Source organism: Sylvia atricapilla, chromosome 5 (genome assembly GCF_009819655.1).
Source record: "Sylvia atricapilla isolate bSylAtr1 chromosome 5, bSylAtr1.pri, whole genome shotgun sequence".
In the NCBI taxonomy this organism is placed as follows: domain Eukaryota; kingdom Metazoa; phylum Chordata; class Aves; order Passeriformes; family Sylviidae; genus Sylvia; species Sylvia atricapilla.
Genome location: NC_089144.1, coordinates 12,211,764 through 12,235,289, shown reverse-complemented (window position 1 = coordinate 12,235,289; position 23,526 = coordinate 12,211,764). Strand labels below are relative to the sequence as shown.

Below are 23,526 nucleotides of genomic sequence, written 5' to 3'. Positions count from 1 at the left end.
GTGCTGTCCCTTACTCTGACTTGCTGTTTTTATCTGTGCTGACATCCAGGTCAAACTGCCAGCTTAACTCCTCTTGTCTTTCCTCACTTTCTTATTTCTTGTCTTTCCCCCAAAGGTCTCTGCTGCTGTGCTCTGCAGAATTAATCTTCTAGCACATTTCCTCTGATATTTGTAGTGTTGTTATAACTTTTCTCCTTTGTATTTACTGAACTAGAAGAATCAGCTCACCTGCCTTGCCATGTAGCATTAGGTATCTAACATAAACCAGTTGCCAAGACTCCTTCTGTGGTCAGTGGAGAGAGATAATTACCTCCAGAGGCTGAATCTTGTCCATCTATAAGGGCAGAATTAATTTGCCAAAATACAGCTGCTTCTACTAGTAAATATGTCTCCAGATATCCAAAACTATGTCTGCAGTAGTATGTAATTTGTGTCAGGAGTACACTTTTGAAGGAAATCTTCTCGTTGTCTTTACACGCTGTGATTTTGCTCACATTTCAGTGTGCCCACATTGGATTCCTTTCAGATGAAACAGAAAAGAAGTTGATCTCTGGGAGTGTATTCAGTCTTCTACAACCTCTGGACCCTGAACTCCATGCATGAGACCAAATTTGAGTTAAAGCCAGTCTGAGCTCCTTCTGATCTAAAGCATTTCCATATCTAAATTAGCAATATCAGAAGACTGCAGAGTGAAACTTTTGGGGCTGATGACCCAGCAGCCACAGCTTCTAGGTCTTTTCAGGTGCCATGGGCTGCATGCCTGTAAATGTAGTGCAGTAGGTGAGCTCCTGCTGTGAATCTTTTGGTTTAAATTCAAGTGAAAAGCTTACAAGCTTGGAGAATGCTTAGTGTGAAAAAGAAGGTAACTGAGAGAGAGACTGATCTGAAAAGCTACCTCCTGATCTAAGCCAAAGCACCACTGTAGAGGCACAGAAACAGCCTGAGACGTCTCCATTATCGTGACAGATATGACACAGATCTTGTCAAAACCAGGACCCTTCTGGAATCACAGCTAGAGACCATTTGGGAAATGACATACCAGCATTATGTCACCTAAGAGCATGTGGTTAGGCGGTTCTGCTGGATAATGGGTAAGACAAATTATTCTGTATGGATGTCTCTCCCTTGAAGAGAGACAAATCCTACACAATTAGCTATGTAATTTTTGTAGTCACATGAGGTGAAACCCATTCTTTGTCAGACATTAAACTGCCTCAGTCAAAGAGAATTACTTCAACAGCAGAAATTACCAGAGGACACTTTAGATATTTATATATTCCCTGAAAAGTCTTGCATAAGCATCTTCTGCTCCTGGGAATGCCTAGAGGCAATGCCGCTGTCTCTGGGCTGAGTGCATAAGTGCTTATCTACTGCCCAAAGCCATCTGAGATTCACAGGATAGGAACTCCCAAACCCAGGTCTCTTAAGGACCGTGAACTCTGAGCACACCATGAAATGCAGGGCAAACTGGCAGTCACAGTTGCTGCCATGCAAAACACTGCCAGAAGACAACTTCCTTTTGTATCTGTTCCTACATGTGAGCAAGAAGTTTAGGTAGCATCCCACAATGGATGGATTGCAAAATTGGTGGTTTAATACTCTGTTTCCCTATCCATGTCCCTCCACACAAAAATTACTTGAAGAAGATCATTATTGTGATGCTTGAAAATCTCTGCAGGTGCACAGTGCTTCAGCATAAAGAAAAAGGAGGGAGGAGTTATCATTGTTGAAGTTAGGGGGCCTACAGAGCACTGTGGTTTTCTTCTCATGTGCTCCCCTTTGCTCAAGCTGTTAGATCAAGGACCAGCTAAATGTGATGTGTCCACTAGAAAAATCCACACAAACCCACATGTGCTGCCCTCAAACACACTGAAACAGAACATTGGTGAATGCCCATTTTGAAACGCTTTTCACTACAACATGCAAGTTACAAACCTTGCAAGATGCACAGTTTAGACTAGGTTTGCAGTGCTTTTAAAGGACATTAAGGCTATTCCTGTCAGTAAGTACTTTCTGTATTTCCTTCAAAAACATTTCAAGAGATTGCCTGAAGGCTTTCTTAAGACAAGGAACCTTATCTGTCAAAGTGCTTTAAACTGACAGATTGCTAACACAAATCCATTATATTCAAATCTTAAGTAAAATAATATATTATCTAACAATTAATTATAATAAAGAGATAAAACTTTGTTAGATAAGAAAAGACATACTCCTAGTGTTTTCTACTTCCTAAAGACATTGAGTAGTATCCAGTGAGATTCCCAGAAAGCCTCCAGCTCCAGAACAGGGAACAGAGACATTCAAACAGTCTCTGAGAATTCTTAAAAGCAGAGCTACAAAGAAAATCTGGAGGAGAACATGAGGTTGTGTCAAGGTTTCTGGGAAGTATTCTATGCTTTCTTTCACTCTATTTAAACCAGTTGAAGAGCATTTTTTCCACAAATATTTAAAACTGTGTGCAACTAATACCACATGACTCTGATTATAATAAACTGTTTCTGCTAGGTACAAATACTTGGCAAAGAGAGAGGATTTAAGTTAGTTCAGCAATAATTATTTTATTGACTTTTGGCTAAAATATTAGGCTCCACTGCTTTACTGAATGACCTTAAAAACAAAACAAAACCAAACAAACAAAAAAAAAAAAAAAAAGGGGGGGGGGAGAAGAAAAAAACACCCTGCAATACACTTAAGGCCTGCATGCAGTTTCTATTTTGTGCCTAGGTAACACATTCAGATGAAATTAAAAAAATTGTGCTCTTTCCTTGCTCCACCTGCTTGAAGCATGAAAAATGCAGTTCTTAGTTAAGGAAACTTTGCTTTCAAGATGTTCCAAAACCCAGGATTTTACTGTTGATTTTTAGAGAGATTCTAAGATATGCATTGTTGATTTGCCAGCACTTATCTCAGTAGCCCTAACTAGTGAGCAAAATCATTGAAATTATGAAAAGATGGGCTTTCTAGACATGTTTTTAATGATGCGGTATAGTTATTGCCAAGTAATGAAGCATTGGTCAGTGTAAAATGTGGCTAGAGCCACAGCTGTACTTCTCACAGGATGCTTTTGTTCCATCACTTCACTCTCGTTCTGTTACTGACAACTCCAAATGCCCGTTTGAGCATTTATTCCACAACTGCTGCTGCGATTCATGTGCAGTTCATTCATATCTAATCTGTAAATCCCCAGCCCCTTTTCCTTCTGCTCTGTCTATAAAACTTCCCAAATGAACACACGTGATTACACCTAGTGGTAAGGTAGGCAGGTTATGCCCCCTACAAGGTTTTTAGTGCTTGGAAAGCATTCAGTCTGCACAGCCTATGCAGCAGATATGTGTTAATGCTACTTTTGCCATTACTGTTAATTTGACCAATTTACTGTTCCTTCTGTCTCCTCTCCCATAGTTGAAGCTTTCCTATCAAGGCTTGCTTTAAATTATATTAAAAACAGTTTAGGAGATAAAGGTTGTCTTCCATTAGCTTTTACAGATGCTAGTCCTTTTCAGAGCTGAAGAGGGAATGGCTGACACAAGGGAGACTGGAGAAATACCCTGCCAAGTAAACCTCCTGTGCAGGGCAGAAGTAGACATGCATAAAAACCACGATGCTGTACTCCAGGGCTACTCATTTCCCTCTCACTGAGAGCAATGTGACAGTAGCCATGTCTGTCCTCCGTGAAGGAGTGTTTGTGTGTTGTATACCTGGTTGCTAAGATGATCCAAGCAAACAGCACAGGGGAGAGCATAAGAGGACACTGATGGTACTGTGGAAGTGTTAGAAGTCAGGCAGGGTTGATTCTGTCTTCTTTTAAGCCCTGCCTTCATAGCAGGGAAGGATTTTTTACCCACTAGAGCACTTGTCTAGAAGCCTTTAAAGTCCCGTTGCAAGAGTTGTTTAGTCCCACTGCATTGTATGTTTAGTGTAGATTATAGAAGTGGAGAGGCAGGGTAAGAGAAAAGGCACGGATACAGGAAAGGAAAAGAGGGATGAATTTCAAAAGGTTCTTTGCTCCTGCAATTATTTGTTATAGACAAAAGTTCTTGTGGATGAGTATTGCTTTTATTGAGTAGCTGAACAGGTTTGACAGATACCACCTAGAAGAGGAGATGGAGTGGTGTAAGTGCTGATCTAAATGAAATACCATCTCCTTTCTATGAAATTTCACTGCAGACTGCAGGATCACTCTTCTGTTGGAAGAGCTGTTGATTTTTTTTATGGTTTTTATGGTTTTGTTTAATATGGCCATCTTGCAAAAAAATGAGACATCAGTCCTGCTGGCTTTGTGGAAATGACATTTATGCTTTTACAGATGCTAGTCCTTTTCAGAGCTGAAGAGGGAAGGGTAAAGGGAAGGGTAAATGCTTGCTGTTCTCAGTTTCAACAGAAGCCTTGAATGTTGTAGTCCAACTAATTTAAAATATTGATATTAAATTGGCCTTGTTTTCAGCTTGGCACCTGTCTTTACAGATACTTGAAAACTCTTTCTAAAAATACTATAGGGGTGTTTTCAGGGCTGGTGGATTGGCCTAGTCTGATGGGTGGACACTGGCCAGTTGACCTGCAACAGAACTGGCTTTTAGTTCTGCTGCTGTCACTGGCTTGCTTGGTGGCTCTGGACAGTAGTTTCATGACTCTGTGACTACATTTTCTTGCCTCTAAAATAGGGGTAGTTATTTTTTACTTCCTTTGTAAAATGCTTGGAGATTTGGTCTATTCCACAGCAAACGTTGCTAGTAGTAGTCATATATGGCTCTTTCAAAGCCATAGGAAACTATCTGTGATTCTAATTTAGTCCTTGCAGTCAGTGGGAGTCCTTAAAATAATTCAGAATTAAGAGTTAAGAATTAATTCTTAATTAAGAATTAAGAGGGAGAGAGTGGCTGTTGTCCAGACATTCCCACACTCCAGAGATGCAACTGCAGCTCCCACAGGTATATCCAAGCTCACTCCGACCTCTGGCACTGCTAACAGGATATCCTTTGTGCTGTGGAGCTCAGCATGTGCTGCTGGATGCACCCAAGTAGCTCAGTGCATGGATTCTGGGGCGATGAGCCCACGCTGAGCTCCATCCTGCAGCACTGACACTGTTGGAGCATCTCTCCCGGTTAATTTAAAGCTAGCTCAAGTATGTCTGCACAAGCTGTGGTTGGGCTGTGACTGCAGCATAAAAATGCACCCTACAGGAGACCACAGGCAGCCAGAGCTTCTGAGAAAGTGTCTTAGTTACACTTGCAGTCAAGCACAGGCTGCTGGCATAATTTCAAATTCACCTTACCTTTGGCTCATCATTCTTCATACTCTGCAAATATAGCTCAGCTCTCAAAGGGAAGGGTTTGTTTATCATCTTCACTTGTCATAAATGGTGTTCTAGACTAGATAATGCTTTTAAGAAAAAAAAATTTAAATGCCTCAATTTTCATTTTAGTTGCCATTTTATCCATACATAACTCTGATCTACCTTCTTTCCCATTCAAAATGTGGAGGAAGCTTTAACATGGTGACAGTTCTGCTGAGAAGTAGGCACTGTCAGTGTTTTGAGAGAGAGGGAGAAATAGAGGCAGAGGAAAATTCATCTGCCATGGAAGACAAGGTGGGAGAAGGAATTGGTTCTATTTATTTATTTTTCCCTAGGGAAAACCAGTGGTGTTGAGATCACATGGACTGTATCAGTAACTAACAAGCAATTGCATCCTAATGCAGTTTTTTTGCCAGGACCCCTGTTTTTGTACATCTTAAACCAATGTTTATAAGGGAAGTTGTAAGCACGCTTTAAAATGACACAGCAAATTAATAATAAACTAAATAATTCAGTATTGTATGGAATGAGCTTCCTCTAGGATGTATCAGATAAATAAAACATGGGTTAGAAGTGTCTCTGAATGATGGTATTGTAGGAAAGGCATCTCAAAAAATCAAGGAGTAATGATCACATCATTTTCTGGTTTATAGTCTTCTTTAATATATTTGCAATATTTGGCTCCAAATTTAATTGCTTATGGCTAAGGTATACATTGAAAGGATCTGGCTTTAAGTCTCATTATCTATGCTGAGTATCAATTCATTTGGCAAAATAATCTCCCAGAAAACAATTTGTGCCAGTTCAATGCTCTTTGATGGCTGATTTCTCAAAGATCTATTCTGAGCATAGAAAGGAGCCACATGATTCATTCTGCTTGTGCATATCTATTTTATCTCTATAGAAGGATTATATATGGAGAGATAAAGGTTTGTTAAACAAAGTATCATTAATCACCCTGTCCGGAAATGTAGACTTTGCAGGAGCATGCTGTAATTTGCATCACTTTTGCTATGCCTTGTCACTGCTGCTGGAGAGAAATAACAAACCTGTATTTATGAAAAGGACAGGTTTAAGATGAAAATAATTCTATCCGAAACTGTGAGAATGGTACAGAATCCTGTCGCCTGCACTCGATCAACGGGAGAACACTGTATTTGTAATAAATTCCTTTTGCTCTGGATGAGTTCTGCATTTTCAATGAGGTTAACTTGGCAACATTCTAGTTGATTTTAATAAAAATAGCTGCTTTGAGGACAGGGAGCTGAGGTTGCCAAATTTACAACTGCCTTGCACAATTACTCTTACACCTCCTTCAGGGCTACTTAGAACCAGTAAGCAAATTAAGTGTATCGATTGCAATTTTGTTGGACTAACCCTTTTTTCTTAAGGAATAAACTTGATTCCTTTCAGTATGTGTCTGCTCAGAGTGATCTCTTTCCTTTTCAGCCATAACACAAAGACAACATCATGGCTGGATCCACGACTTGCGAAAAAGGCTAAACCTCCAGAAGAGTGCAAAGAAAATGGTAGGTGATTAAGTTTTCCTTGCTGCTCAGAGGGGATTTTCCTTTGTGTGTGTGTGTGTGTGTCTTTCAGTTCTTACAAAAATCAGGCATTTGGGGGAATGATGAAAGGTGTTTAATTGCTGCTTTGGTTAGAAGCCATAAGTGATACCAGTTCTCAGTGTGCCATGTGTTTCTGCTTTTTATTCCCCTTTCTGATGCTATCCAAAGCTGAGGATCACAAGTGTGTTTTCTGCCTGTTGTGTGTGTGACTCCGGGACTGACCCTCTCCCTCATCTCCTACAGAGAACTTTGGTCTGCAGAACAGAATCCTTTTCAGATTCTGAGCTTTTAATCTACAGGCGATTCAATGCATAAGGGAAACTAGCAGCACCGTGGGAATATGAATATTGTTTGATTTGTATTTAAAGGTACAGTGCTATGCTATTTAGTAGCCAATTTAAACAAAATAGTGTCTGATAAAACAGGGTGTGGGAGGGAGAAAAGAGATCAGTGTCTGTCAGAGTTCAAGGCTGGATTTGGGGGGTGCTACATTGCTAATGCTTTAAAATTTAAAAGCATATATACTGCTGAGGATGCTTAAAGGAGCTGTAGCTGCTATGCAGGAGAGATTATTATATTGGCAGATTCAGAGATTTGAAATAATACAAATCATATCAGTATAATTTCTAATTTTTCTCTGGTAAAGTTTATCATTAATCAAAATCATTTAATAAAGGCAAGGCAAGAATGTGTTGTAATCGATCTGTTTCTGATAAGGGTTTGTTTTTTTTCATTGTTTTATACTTCCATGTCAGTTCAATTAGTCAGTTGTTATGATTTCCAAAAACTGCTACTTTTTTTATTGTTGTGAGATACAGAGTGTTAAATGCATGCATGGTATGTGCATTAATTCAAAGTATTTTTATATACTTTAAATGTATTCATAACTTTCCATGTACTGCATCTGATTTATTTTAACTTTTCCAAAATACATTCATTTGGTTAATGTAAATACTATTAACAGAAAGGAAACTCAGGGCTGATTATGAGGTCACTTGGAGTCACTGGCTGTATGAATTGCAGGGTTAGTGGTTTGGTAAAAAAATATTTCTGGGTTGGATTTTTTTTGTAAATGGCTTTCTTTTGATAGACTGCTATATTCTAAAAATTGCTTCCTTATTTCAGCAGCAATGCTGACGTTCTCTTCTGACATCAGAAATTACATGTCTGAATGAGTTTGTGATGCTTATTCTAGCACGGACAACATGAGCTCCCAGACTAAATTCTACAGTGATTACAATAGAGGTCTGATACTGAAACAAAACAAGGGCACGGGATCTTTGCCTTCTAAATCTCTCATGTTACTTGTATGAAGCTATATCTTAGCCTGCTCTGTAGAAAATACAAATGGAAAAAGCTGGGGAAAAAAATCACCAATATCTGTGGAGTAACATTGCACAGAGTTACTTGGAGTACATATGCATTGCTTTATTTTTATTTTTCTGTTAACTGTTTTATAGTGAGATGAGAATAGCACTGAGCTATTAAAAAATACCTAAGTGTCTGAGACAATTTAAAATGAAGATCAGTGCATTAAAAAAGCATTATTTTATAGTTATTTGACTACCGAATTACTGAATCACTATAGTATGCTGGGTCATGTTGTTCTTTTAAGGTTGCTCAGCTCATTAATTCAAAGTACTTGGAGTGATGCATAAAAGGCTTTAGGGAGAGATTTTTTATTCTTACAGTGATTTTTCTTCCAACATCCTCTCTTTTCTAAGGTTCTTCTGTTTTTCAGAACTGTCATTCGTCTTTTTTTCTTTTTTTTTTTTTTAATCCAATACCTGCAGAGGAAAAAGTTTTTCAAAATCACTTTTATGCCTTAAAATGACTGTACCTTGCCATGGAGGTCCAACACAAGGGACTTTGCTATAGCACACAGAGATTTGAAATTTTTGTTTAAATTTAATCTAACTTCAAGAATTAATTTCAGCTATGGCTTGGTAGATTTTTATGCCAGACATCTTTTCTGTTACACTTAGTCATTTATTCTGGTATATTTTACTCAGAGATACAAAATTTTAGAAAGACATCAGTGTTTAGATAGGAAATTATACTTACCTTGATGCTTTATCACTACATGCATAACTCTTGCTTTTCACTGACATTCATTTTGTCACATCAGAAACTTGTATTGATTCTCTGAGATACATTATGACGTCTTTATTGTTTACCAGATTCTGCTATCAGGTTTTCATGCTGAATAACCCAACTTTTGTGTTCTCCTTTCAGTGGAAATCCTGCCAAATCCTCCTTCTTCATTCTGTCACCAGCACAGGGTTTCCACTCCAGACAATGTCCAAGCAGAGTACGATATCAGAGTCCTGATGTTCTGGGCTGGTGATATTGAGGGCCCCCTCTGCTCCAGGCATTTCCTCTCTTCCACTTTCTGCTCTTCAGTAATCCTTTGACAAATACAATTTCTTCATTATCTCTGGCTTCTGTAGCTGCAAATGCCAGTGCTTGCTCATTTCCTATTGCAAAATCTGAATCACCCTTCCAGCACATCCCTCCTCTTGAAAAATTTTCACATGCTTTTGCCAAGAGATTGACAAGCTCTACCAAGTCAAGCTTTCTTCACCTGCATGCTGTGGACTCTTTCTGTTCTTCCTTAATGACACCTACTGCTCTAAATCCCTTTGTAGGTCAGGAGATTTTAAGTGCTGATCTTTATTTCTGTCTCTGTGTCATGAAACTTCTCTGTGAGTTTCAGCAAATTACTTTGACTTGTGCTCTGTCAGACCTACTTAGATGGCAGGACTCTGAAGCAAGAACTGCCTCTTATTCTCTGTTTTTATGGTGCCAATCTGAATTTCATTATAGCAATTAGTAGAAATAGCTGGAAATTCTACAATAACAGCTGCAATTTTTTACACATTTCTGCTCTCCTCCAGAAAATCTTGACCTTAATAGAAATAATTGTGTTTTCCCTGCTGAAAATATAAATTAAATAGTTTGGCTTTCTAAATTTAAATACTACTTTTAATTTTTTTTTCACATCAAAATTGGTTAAACAATTATTATGTGTAGAGAAGTTATAGTTCTGCCCCCTTTGCATCTGTGAGCTAGATTGCCTCATTGCTAAATTTCCTGTAAAGTCATGTAACATGGCTTATTCACAGGCTTTGCATGATTACAGGTATATTGTGTGAGTGGTCTTCTAACTGATTCTGTTCTTCAGGACAGAATGTGGAAAAGAATGACAAGTCCCATAAGGCAGTAAGTAATGTAGTTTAATATTGAAAGGCAGGTCAGCTGTAATGACATGAATTATCACAGGTTTTAGAAAGTTCATTTTTCATTAAGAAATGTAGCAATTAATTTTTTTCAAATTATTTAATTCATTTTGGGGAACTTTTATTCTGGAGAAAAATCAACAATTTCTTCTGTATCCACTTTGCAGATTTAACAGCTCTTGAAACTTTCTGGGATCAGATATGTCAAGTTTCACTTATTTCCTCTATAAATTTCACTAATTTCATTACTAATCCATCTCAAGCTGTAGTTTATATCACTCTTAACCCTCTCTTTATGTCAACCTCCTTTCTCCTACCCCTGGTTTTCAAATACAAGTAGGCCTACAACTATAAATAAAACTTAGATTTCACCTAGCACTCATCCGTCATCTGTCTTTCCATCTCCTCTACACCCACCAACTTGACTGCAAAATACAGATATTTTTGTAGGGTGAGCTGAGTTGCCTTTATACTTCATTGACTGGGAATGTCAGCTCTGCTTTGCCACTTAGAGGACACAGACACCTGATTCCCCTGTGTAAACACCTGTGTGCAGAACAGACTGCTGCATTTCACTGTCTTCATGTTGGATTGAACCCCACCCCATTCCATTCTGGTGGGTTATATATTCCCTGTTCCTACAGTCACAGGCAGTGCCTTTGATGCTCTGACTGCCCCGCACAGCTCTCTGCAGAATTTGTCACTGCTTACCTGATTCCTTCCTGTGCTGCAGTAAGACGTACCAACCTGTCATATTTTTGTTTTATAGGTGCATTTGGGCATAGGCATGCTGCTTTTATGGGCAAAGCATTACTTGTTGATTCCCTAACACATATTTCTCACTGAAAGCCACGTAGTGAACTTTTATCTCATACAGATATTGTTTGTGTTTTCTGATGCCTGCTGATGGCAACTTGTAGGGGATAAATACTTTCCTACAAATAGTTTTTTTATTTGATTGTTTTTACTTAGAACTCCCTTTTGCAGATTATTAACCCTATTCTAAGCATTATTTAATCAGTTTTGTAATGGAGCTGGCATTGTAATAATATTGATCACAATGATATATTTTTTCTGTCATTCTTTGACATATTGATCATGGTTTTCTCAGCTTGCATTTTCAATTTTGGGTAAATGAAACCATAACAAAATATCTTGAACTGTTATGACCTTTGGAAGGACATCTCATGCTGGCAACACCATCTGGGCATTCACTGACCAAAGCACCATTCACGCCAAGCTCACAATAATGATAATAAAACTAAGAAAAGGGTCACCTCATTAGATTTTCTTCCTGGGACAAATACAGAAGACACTTCTCTGGACAATCTGGTTCAGTGACGCAGCTTGTAAGAGTAAGTCTTTATCCTTGGGCAGGGTTTAAGTCAAAATAGCTGTCCATATGTACCTACCATGGCTGTCTGTGCCCCGGGCAACATTCTGGTATCTCTATGGGGAAGGTCTTGCATATCCAGTGAAGCTTTCTTGGAGGACACTTATCAGAGTAAGAGATAAATCCTTTAAGCTGTAATGGACTACTAAGTATTACTTTGCCTTCAGAACCATTACAGTTTCTCACAGTCTCAGCCATAAAAATCCCTGTAGAGTGCTAACACTAATCTTAAATAGAGTTGGTAATTGCAAGGACAAGATGGACTAAAAGTAGAGAAAAAAAGTTTCTATTTTCCTTTATTATTTAACGAGCACTTGGCTCTCTTGCACTCGCTGCTGCCACTGCTCACCCAGTGCATTTAAATGGGGAGGGACCCAGAGGTATCCCACAGCTGCCTGCTGTCACAGCACACAGCCTGCAAGGATCCCTGTCTTTGGAGGTGTTACAACCCATAGTAACCCTTCCAGCAGCCTGAGGATTTTAGAGGTTGCTAAATGCAGGTTGAGGAAGCTACTAGCTTGTCCCGTGGTCTTTCATGAGGAAGACCACAGGCTTTCATTCTAATTGCTTCATGATGATGTGAAAATAAGTTAGTTCAAATTTCTGAGTTTTATGCAAGAGGGTCATGTAAATACACCTTTCATGTGCCCATGAAGCTTATTTACTTGTAAAGTGTGCTGAGATTCACAGCTGAAAAGGTTCATAAACATATGAAATATTATTTTTGCTAATGGCCCTTTATGCATAAACTATTATAACATGTATAACAAATGCCACCAGTAAGGAACACAGCATGTTCATCAGTGGTGTAACATACAGTGAATAAGGCATTTTCTAACAGCAATAAAGGTTTGCTATTATTTTCTAGGATTTTTTCAGATTATAATTTAATTTTAGAATAAAATCAACACATCCAGCAATGATATACCCGAAAACAGAGCCAGCACACTGGAGCTAAAATGATATTACAGTTTAAACTACACTACTACTGAAAGATGGTCCAAGGCTGCATGACCACTACAGAATGGCCATGGTAGCTTGAGTTCCTGCTGGAGCTGCTGAAGCAACTCACATCCAGTTTCTGAGAGCATCTCTCTTTCATTTTGCTGCCAAGTTAAATGGCTAAGCTTAAGTAGTTTTCAGCTAGAATGTGTAATGAAATTTAGAAAGGGAGAGAGAGAGATTTTGTAAACACATCAGGAGAAACAGAACCAGAGTTTTAGCAATTCACATCTTTAATGAGCTATAAATTGGATTCCACTCACCACTGAAGCAAGTAGCAAAATTCTCATTGACACCACCAGGTTGGTTTTTTTGTCACTAAAATGCAAACAATGCATGGTGTGAGAATAGAGGTGGCCTGAAATATTCCTACAAGGGCAGATGAAAGGAGTGGTCCTGTCTTTTCACACAGAAAAGAACTCACACCACAACATTATGCAAAGATTAAGGCCATGATGCCACTAAAGAACAAAAGGTTGAAATCCCTTCTGAAATATGCACCTTGTTTAATCATAGGGAGAAATCAATGTTCATGATTTTTAACCCTATTCTCCCTACAGCTTTAATCTTTCAGTCTCTGACTTCTAAATGGCAATGAAGCATTATAGATTTAACAGTGAGGGGCTTGTGGGATTATATTCATTACAATATGTCCAGCTACCTTTGGCTTTATTATTTCTCCTCCCTCTGATTTTCTATGAAAGCTCTCATTTTTAACAGAGATCATTAATGAAAAAGGAATGTCAATCTTTTCCTTTTTAAAAATTATTCTTCGTAATCATCTCATTTTGAATTTCATGTAAAAAGTCAGCAATTTTATCAAATGTAGAAGCCAAAAATCAATTTGCTTTTTGATGGAAATTTTGACTTGTTGTAAAGAGTGGTTGGCTATTTCCTGGCAATCATTTTGAAGTCCATTGCTGCCAGATAAGAAATACGATGACTTGCTAAAATCTCTAGTAACACTTTTTATTTTGCAGATAGCTTTAAAGATAGAGTATTTGCCATTAATTCCAAACATTCCTTGACTGCTCTTTGCTTACAAGGCATTACAATTAAAGAGAAGATGTATCCAAAACTTTCTGGTTTATTAACAGTTGAGCTTCACAGATGCAGTTACCTCAGGGTTTTGTCTTAATATTAAGTGAATTCCTTGTATTTATGATTTCCATTTCTTTTTATTTTTGCGATATGCTTTTAAAAAGGTCTCAGTTATTTTCCTTTTGTGACACCTGGTCTTTGATTCCAGCCTAAAATCCTCAAGTGTGTGCTGGAGTCCCTGTTAAATAGAACTGGGAAATCCTGTCTCAGCACAGATATCCTGTATTTAAAATCTAACAGATAATGCAGCACTTTAAAAAGCCTCAGTCTTTCATGACTAATACCCTTGAAGACCCAGTGGCAGATAATCACTTGTTTGTGGGACAGGGGGAAAAAACGTGGTAACATTTCAAGTTTTTTGAGAAGTGTATCTGCCTGAGTGGGAGGAAGGCACAGCACTTAGTGTGTGGATGGGAGATGCTGCAGAACTGTTGGGAAGGGAGGAAACCCATTTGCAGAGTTCAGAGGAGAAGGCTCTGGAATAGAAAAAGTGCCTATAAAAGGTAGAAAGCATAAAAAGAGGAGATGTGGAGAATGTGTTGCTGGCTATATAAAAAGATTTTTGGATTTGTGATGTCTTTAAGCATTAGAATTATTTCAGCATAGAAACATGAAGGGGGAAAAGAATCTCTGGATATGAGGAAATCGTGAGGCCTGGTAAAAGGTTTGTTAAAGCAAACAGGCAGGATTTTGGAATCCTGACAAGAAATGTTAGAATTTGTTTCCATTAAACATCGAACCTTTATATGTAATTACATTCTACAGAATACAGTCTAATGTTTCATCAAAATAATAATTTCTGATTACACATTCTGGTGAAGCATTGGATCTTTCTGTCTATGCAACTGTAAAAATTAAAAGGCTATTGAAATGCAGAATGATTCCAGATGAATGTAGTCACTTGCTATAAACACAAGTGAGCCTTACTTAAATATCAGTATGTGCATATTTCTGTAGCCATGCAGATTCTGGTAACTCCTGAGACTGGGAGGTTGCCCAGACATCTTCCCATATAAAGATGAAGCACCCAGGTGTTCTGTTGGATCCTCTTCCTTCTGGTGCATGCGGGAGGTGAAAAGATTCATATGAGGGGAAAAAAGTCATATTTTACTATCAAAATTATTAACAATTGCTCAAACTAGCAATTTTGTCTGAGAAATTACCTAGTCTAGATAACATTTCACTACTGATAACCCACATCTGTCCTATACTGTCACTGCAGTGATAACATTGCTCTGCTTCACTCTGGAGGTAATAGAAGTACAGCTTGTTTTGTCTGCATGTTTAAATGTACCAGACACTGGACTTTGTTTCAGTGTACTTTTGCTCAGTTAGACTGAAAATTTTGAGGAATGTTTTAATTACAGAATTTTTTTATTTAATATTTCAACTTTTGCATCACCATGAAAGGCATTGATTGCTCTGTCAAAAAGTTCTGTTGTTTTGGAAGGAGGGAGCGAAGGTTGAAGGAGAGTTGGATTTATATTTTTAAGATACATTTTCCTCTTTCAATCCCAGCTGGATTTCTCTTATCTATTTTTTAAAGTAATCTGCGAGTTTTACTTTTTACAAGGAATATCTTTGCCTAGAGAATTTAAAGTTACAGTTTAGCTTCTCTATAACAGAATATTTACTTGAGGGAGCAAGGTTTCTCCTTAGAGAGGAATACAATTCTCACCATTTTCACTCCTTTAACAAACTTTCAATCATTCCATTTTTCAGTGACAGAATTAGAAACGTTTGATCCACATCTGAAATTCATGTTCCTTCTGTTTGAAAAAGTGTCTGGAATAAGTGTTTATCCCTTTGATAATCAAGCAGTTAAATACTTCAGCATTCCTTGTGGTCATGGTCAGCTGCTGAATCTGAAAGTGTTTGCCACTGCTCTTGCAGGATGGACCTCAAACTTTTCATACTGTGGCTTTTGCTTGACCATCATCTGATCTTCAGCATAGGTAGTTTTTTTAGAAATTTTCACCCTTGGACAAAGGATGGACAAAGGCAGCATTAGCTATGTTGGAACTGTTGTATTTTGTATACTCAGACCTTCATATTTAAGGATTTCTGTTTTCAAATGATCCTCTACTTTCTTCCACTGGACTGTAGGACAATTTCTTTCAGCTCTGGAACTGGGAAAGGACTGCCCTCATTGGTGGTTTGGGGAGCAGATGTTTTTGTAGATTTTTCAGTCACAGCATTGTTTATTCAGTGGAGTTAGTGGGGACCATTAGGCTGTTGCCAGTTGTAGCTCCATTAATATTCATTAAACTTGCCATTTTTTCCTGGTGATCCACTTGGTTCAGAGATACAGATATTTTCCTATTTTCTACCCTTCGATTCTCTGTGGTCACTTTCTGTGCCATAATATTTCTGCTTGGGCCTATTTGACTATACTTACTCCCCACTATTTGATTTACTTGGTCTCTTCATAACTGAAGAATACACCTGTATTTACAATTCTGTATTAATATAAATAAAATAAAAAAGTTCTGTAGTAATATACAAAGTCATAAAATGTTGCTCTGATTTGTAGTGAAAAATGGTGTGGAAAGACCTGTAGAGTGTGTCTCTTCCAAACTATTAAACACATGACATATAATACCTGTTCACAACATAGGTGACTTTCAAAATTCGTTGAACTTTCTGAGCTTAGTCCCCTTCCTGTCTCTTTTTTCAAATTCTTGAAGGATTTTATCACCTTTAGTTTTGTCTCACCATCCTTTTGTTCTCAGGCTTCCCGACGCTGTCTGGTCTCATACTGTCATATTTAATATCTCCTGAGTAGTTTAGATTATTCGTTGAATGTGGGTGCTAATTTTTGAAAGGTTAAATTGTAGTTTTGGACTTTTGTTTGTCTAGTGAAAAGATCAGGGCAAGTATAACAGTATTGCTTGCTGTTCTGATCACTGGAATTTGCACACAAATTTTTGTTTATAATATTCCTGATTGTAACTAGAAGATACTTATTAACATGCAGATTTCTATAAATTAATTGAACAGGTAATGCTGGATAGGAAAATATAGTCTTAGATCTATTTCAGTAAATGGTACTTCATTAAAATTTCATTATGCCCAGCCTAAAGTCTATATTGTTTCAATAAATGAATCTAACATATGGTTTAAAAAGTAGAATTTGGTCTAGCAAGGATTAAAAGCAAATAATCCCCCCCTCCCCCCCAATATTAATCCTGCGAGAAATACAGTTCTGAAGTTACATTTGCCCTAGTAAAGAACTGAATTTTTTCTACCTGTCCTACCACTAGGTAGGCAAAAGCAGAATTGGAAAAAATTGTTATGAATAAACAACATTAATAAACAAACTTTAATCTCTTACTTAAGCACAAGGAAGATTATAAGTGACACTAATACAAGAGAAGAAGGCAGAAAATCCTGTTGTTGCTTTTTTAGATTAATTTTGAAAGAGTCCTACTGATTTTTTTTTCTTTTTTTTTTTTTTTTCTTTTTTTTTTTTTTTTTTTTGTTTAGAGAAGCCCAAATAAACTCTCAGACAGTGAAAGGTGATAGGGGACTTCTTCAAAATCCACTGAACAGCTTCTGTTGAGGAGCGTTGGATTAGGTAGAAAGATTATACATCTATAAAAAGGAGGATTTGCCTTTTTCTCATTGTAAGCTTCCATCATTGATTGACTTGAAGGGTTCCCTATTCAGATGAGGAGTGTGCTTTTTGAGATTTTGTTTATGCAACACCAAATATTGTAATTATGTCCTCATGAATATTCTTTCCAGAGAGAACAATTTGCATTCTTGTGGCAGTGAAATCCCCATTTGAAATGCGTGTGCCAGCACTGGTTATTCTGAATTGTTTGTGCCTTTGTGAAACACTTTCTTTCTTTCACTTCTAATTGTTTTTGAATGACTATGGCAATGGTCACTGAAATGGTGACTGATGGGCAAATTGCATGAGTGCTGGCTTTGTTCCCATGATTACTGGGACACTCACAAAACTAAAATTAACACCACCCTAATCCCCCACACTTCTCTGCCAACCATCATCTCTGAGATACTGATCTGCTCATGTTTGCTTCATTTGTTCTGGGGGTTCAAAAAATGTAATAAATTTTCTCTTCTTGGAATAACTTTTAATCATGACCAGATTGATAGAGGGCCCAGCTAGAATACTTAGTGTGTCAAGGTATTTTTTGTTACATAGTTCTTAATCTAAGAAAGAGACATAATGGCAGATTCTTATTCCTTTTCTGAGATACTAAATGTGCCTCGTTATTGCCACAGTAATTAAGTTAGGCATTGTTGTTACAAATACAAAAGGCTTTGAAAAATCAATAGGAAAACCTTCTAAATGTCTGTCTGGTAGAAAGGTGGAGCTGATATTTATATAATATCTTTCTCTGCAAAATAAAACCTGTGTTCCCAGGAAGGTTAATTGCACTTTCTGTTCCTGTTGCATGTACAGTGTTGCACAAAGGCAGTGAATTTGCACAAACTTCAGAGTTGTTAGTGTGGTTTATTTAATACTTATACTTTGGGCAATAGTGAGGGCATGCTCATCTCATCCTGTTGACCTAATCCAGCTGTTTCTACCATTCTAATCACCACAACTTCTGAGCTGAAGGTTCTGTGTTTTGCTACCCTGCCCTCCCTTATGCATGCACATCTCCCACTGATGTTGCTGTAGGGAGCTCTCTAAGATAAGAGGAATATTGATATTCATTAGTATCATGTGCAGCTGAGAGGAGATGTTTGAACTGGGAATAGTGCCCTTCAGCTTTTGCTGTTGTACATTGCCTTTCACATGACTGAGTGCCCAACAGCTGATATTTCATAGAGACTTGAATTTGAGGTTGAAATAATGCCACTGTGGATTTGATCCTTCTGAGAACTGAGCCACAGCTTTTATTTTTCAAACATTATGTGTAGCCAATTCTAGTTCAGCTTTGCATATATTCAGACACACAGATTTTGCAACACCAAGCAAAGCAAGATAAGCTTTAAACTGGTTGAAAGAATTTTGGATTTCTGCTTGGAATTTCTACTTCTATGTAATGTATTTCCAGCACTGTAAGTCTTTGAGTTTAATGCCAGAGATATATTTTCTCCCCTAACTTTAAACATTGCCTTTGGGAGTTGCTCATCAAAGGAGTTAAACTAAAAGGATAACTGTGATCAGGTGTTCCTAGGCTGCTTAGTTCATACAATGGGGATTTTTGTCATGCTGTGTTGAGAGTCCCTGATGAGAGACGAGAAATAACGTGGTATCATTACAATTAAAATCATATATGGCTACCTCAGCTTGAATTTAATAGAATGTTGTTTTCTACTGGGTTTTAACATAGTTTCGAGTTGTGTATTTTTCTGTGTAAAGTGTTTCAATATAATTTTGGGAGTTTTTTGGAAGATACAGAAAGTCAACGCCCTCAAACCTTCAGCACCAGAATAATGCACTAGGGTTGTCTGAAAGCAACTCTACACATTGCAGTCCTTTCAAGCGTGTTAAATATTGGTATTTTTCATGAACAGAGTTAGTCCTACAAAAGTATAGTCCTACAAAAGGCTTTGTTAAGTGTCTGGACTACAAGCTGTAGAAGTCTTTTGTGGTCTAAACTTATGTGTGATATTTGACCAGAAAAACTAGACACATCCATTGTTTGAAAGCAATTCCTATTGCTGGATAAATTAAATATAGTTTTCTTTCTATTTTAGCAACTATTTAAGTTACTTCAAAAAATAATACATTATTAAATTAATTAGGGCTATTTATTAGCAAGTTAGATTTAGAAACAATTCTGAAGTCTTTTATTGTGATTCTGCAGTTGAAGAAAAGTTGTATCTTATGATGAATAAATTCCTTTTATTTTTTACGTGTCCTCACACGTAGTGAGGACAGCATAGTAAAAGCACAGAATCTGTTTTACTGGCTCAGAATAGCTCTCTGTCTAGCATGTATCCTGTCTGTAAGTACTGCTTGGAGCAAATGGTTGAGAAAAGGCTACAAGAAACAAGGCAGGAATAATCTCCTCTTGCACCTTCCTACTTTTATCTCTCACTATGTTACAGAATCTCTGAGCTGGTGATGGTCTCAGGATCACTGTGCTCTAACTGTCCTTTATAAATGTTCCTAATTCCTTTTTAGAGCCATTTAAACTTTCCTACCCTCTGGGAAAGGTTTCATATTCCATTATCATATCCCTTTATGTGATATTTCTCCAACAGGAGAAGCCTAGCCAACAAAATCTCACATTGGCAAATGAGGTATTCCAAATCTCTGACAGCATTATCTATCCCCCACTGCACCTCTCCAGGTTCCACTACCTGGATTTTTGGTTGAATGACCAGAACTGCACACAGCACTTGGGGTGTAATTGCACTATTGATGGTATAATGGCGTTTTCTGTTTTACCTTCAGTTCCTTTCCTGACAATGCTGACACTGTGATTGCTTTTTGACTTACCCATGGGCTTAAGATGGTGTCTTGGAGATCTTTTCTCTGAGTGTTAAAACTTACTTTAGAGCCCATCATTACGTATGTGTGTACATACAGTTAGCATTCTTTCTTCACTTTCTGCATTTCTTTGCATTTATGGAGATTAAAATTAATCATCCATTTTTACACTCAGTGTTATGAGATTGTTCTTCAGGTTCTCACAAGCAGTTTTAATTTGATTATCTGGACTAAGCTTTCTGAGTCTTTCATCAATATTACAGAACCAGGAAAGTGACTTCAGAATCCAAAGATCTTGAGAAGAAACGTGTGGCAATTTTTATTTGCCTTCTTTATGCTTGATCCCTTAAGATGATTATTTGCATAAATTTATTCACCAGTAAAATGGACTAAAACCGTGCTAAAAGAGACACAAAGAGAGTTAATACAATCATCTTGTTTCTGAAACGGAGGCTTTAGGAATGCATGGTAACAGCAGCTCCATTTAATTAGCTGAATTTAATTACTCCACAGAAATGAAACCAGCTGGCTCAACTTAGCAATGGAAAAGTGGGGTATTGAAACCCAGAGCTGGACAGCAGGTACTCTTTGTATGTGTAGACACCTCCAAAGAGTGTTTCACCCCATCCTTAGCTTTTATGTTAAATGAGATGGATTTTCCTTCCTGCCCCTGTCTAGCCAGGTGGATCTGAAGGGAATCAGCAGGGATCTACCCTGGCTGAGAGAGACACAGAGGTCTTTGTAGTACATGGGATGCTTTTCACTTCAGTCTTGGCAATCCTCAAGAAATCCTTCCCCTTTATAGGTCCTCAGGCAACTAGGTTGAGGAATGGACTGAGAAATTTATTTAGTGTGGGATCTCCAGCAAAACTGGTCTGACAAAGCAGCAACAGCAGGCATTACCTTCCTTTTCATCTGCAGGACACATCGAGTCTTTTACACTTGTCCTTTATTCCTGTGCAACTCCTGTTGATGCTGTGCTACTGAAGAGCTGTGTAAGAGGTGGACAAGAGCCACATCTGCTAGGGAATAGGATTCTGGCCTCACTTGGTCGCTTTGAGAATATTTTCTAGAATCTACTATATGTTTTGTTCTTAAAGGAAATAGTTATGCTCAGATAGAGCCTGGAGAAAGGACTGTGTTTGGTTAAAAACTGCAGGTAAAGGGGAAATTTTGTAATATACATATGCATGCACAAATTTTTAGTTTTAAAAATAATTTTCCATTATATTAGCTATCCATTGGAGGGCTTTGGAGAACTTAAATGAAAGAATAAAGTTTAAATTTTATCCAAATTTTGAAATGTGATGCATCAATACTCTAGTGTCATTAAAAATGTTACAGTTTTTCAGGATTAATCATTTTAAGAATTTCAGGAAATAAAACTTGTATATTTTTAAGATTTGGCTGCTATGTTATATCTGCTTAGTAACCTTAAACAGCACAGAAAACAGGAAAAAGAGAAGAGAATTGCATTAAGGGAACATTTTGAGAAGTAATGCTAATGTTTAATTGCAACTTGGTGACCCAGTACCCGGGTTATTTTGGCTTATTAGGAGTCTGTAATAGTCAGAAATTCATATTCATTTGTGATACACCAGCATCACAGTTTAGTGAAACTCTCCTATAGCTTGGTAAACTGCAGGACACTGCATCTGGGAGTTTCTGAATAATTTATCTGAAGTAACGAGTATCATCATGTGATGCTGTATCAAAGCAACTGCTCAAGTGAAAGCCAGCTGGGTACAGCCGTTGTATATCAAATAGCTGCTTGAGTTGTCTCTCTGGAAAAATTAGAGAACATAATGAGCAAAATTAGAAAACCTGGGGAGCAGCCTCCATGGATACCTATTAGCAAGAAGTAATTTGATTAGTGTGAAATCTGTGAAAGTTCATTATTTACAAAGCTTTGTAGTGTTATAAGAGAAATACATGTCTGCATACACACATCTATTTATAGAGCATGGACATAAAAATATATAAAGTATGGGATGAGTACTAGATGTACTTATTTTTCTGTATCAGCTTTATGGAACACTAATAGAATATTGGCTCAAAATCTAAGGGCTCATTTTGTACCCAACAGAAACTTTTGGGTTGTTTCCCAAAAGGCTTTATACAGTCTCACTAAAAGTAAATGCTTCAAACACAAGATCCAGGAGAGGCTGACAAAAGAGATTTGCTAAGGAAAGATGCACAGCTCTATTAAGTATTAGAGTGATGCTTTTATGAGGTGGGTCTATTGAAAGTGCCATTTGTGCCCACTCTGCCTGATGCTGACTAGGAATACAAAAATGTTACGTGCAGAACTGAGAGAAGGACAGACCTGCAGGATTTTCGGCAGAGTCAATGGATGCTGCAGCTGGCCTGCATCTCTCAGGATCAAGCCCTGCTTTAAACATTAAAACTGCTTTTACTAGCTTGTCTCCTGGTCTCCTAGTAAAAGTAAGATTGGAATAGTTTAACAATGAAGCCATTTATGACACCTTTTGGATCCACAGTTTTAAATCAGAAAACCAATTTGAGGATCTATTTGTGTCAATGGCTTTTGTAGCTATGGCTAATTGTTTTTTTTCTGAGAGACATGGGAGAAATACTGCTTCATAAGGTTGTCATTAGCCTGAGAAAAAAGGGGCCATTGATTAGAGGCATGAATAGAATGGCCTGTAAGCCAAATTACCAGTTGGGGATTCCCGAATGGCCAAGGGCACAGCCTGTCTGATCTTAGCAAAACTCTGCATTGCAGTGGGGAGCTCTCTAAAGGGTGCATTATCTTGTGATGTTGACCTTAAATCAAGTCTTTTTTGGGGAAAAATAAATCAAAAGCCTTTCGTTTTCAATAACAGATTTGTAATATGCTAATTCAAACATAATCCAAAAGCAGAAAAATTCTTTAGTAGCTCACAGTGATAGGCATCTTTTTTTATATATACTTAGATATATGTCTGCAGTAGATGAAAGCAAGAAAAAGATCCTTCTATAGTACATGAAATGTGAATATTGCATCATTATTACACAGGTCTTTGAAAGGGGAGGACTGCATAACAATTCTCTTATATATACTAATATAAAACAATGGCACTCTTAAATTCTAAAAAAACCCAGAAAAAAGTATGTTGAGACAGCACTTTTGTTTCTTTTCATTGAAAGATATTTTATAAAAATATTCTTTACAAATGATAGTGCCATTTGATAGACATTAAAAATGACAGAGTGAAATCCTTAGGTATCCAAAGACTGGCTGATACTCTGTTAAAATTCATTTTGCTAAAAATATCATACAAACATTAAATGTGTATTGGAACATTCTTATGATTTACTGAATTTTGCTAGCTAATATCTTTCTACAGGAATAAATATTAGTATATTCCCTGTCTTTCATTTTAAGTGCTCCATTCCACATATCTGTACAGAAATATGCATCATCAGTACATCAACTTGTTTACAATTTAATGATGAAAGGTAAAATTAAAAGAAAATTAATTCATAAAAGCAATTTACAGTATTTACAG

General features: G+C 37.4%; 1 protein-coding gene across 5 annotated transcripts in view; it reads left to right on the top strand.

The window, feature by feature from the left end:
• The window catches only part of MAGI2 (membrane associated guanylate kinase, WW and PDZ domain containing 2), a 710,849-nt gene that overhangs the window by 482,101 nt on the left and 205,222 nt on the right, over nt 1-23,526 (top strand). For all 5 annotated transcript variants that reach the window (XM_066318723.1, XM_066318722.1, XM_066318724.1 and 2 more), the window contains one exon: nt 6,743-6,822. In XM_066318723.1, coding sequence (XP_066174820.1) covers nt 6,743-6,822 — 80 coding nt within the window. The remainder of the gene's footprint in view (nt 1-6,742; nt 6,823-23,526) is intronic.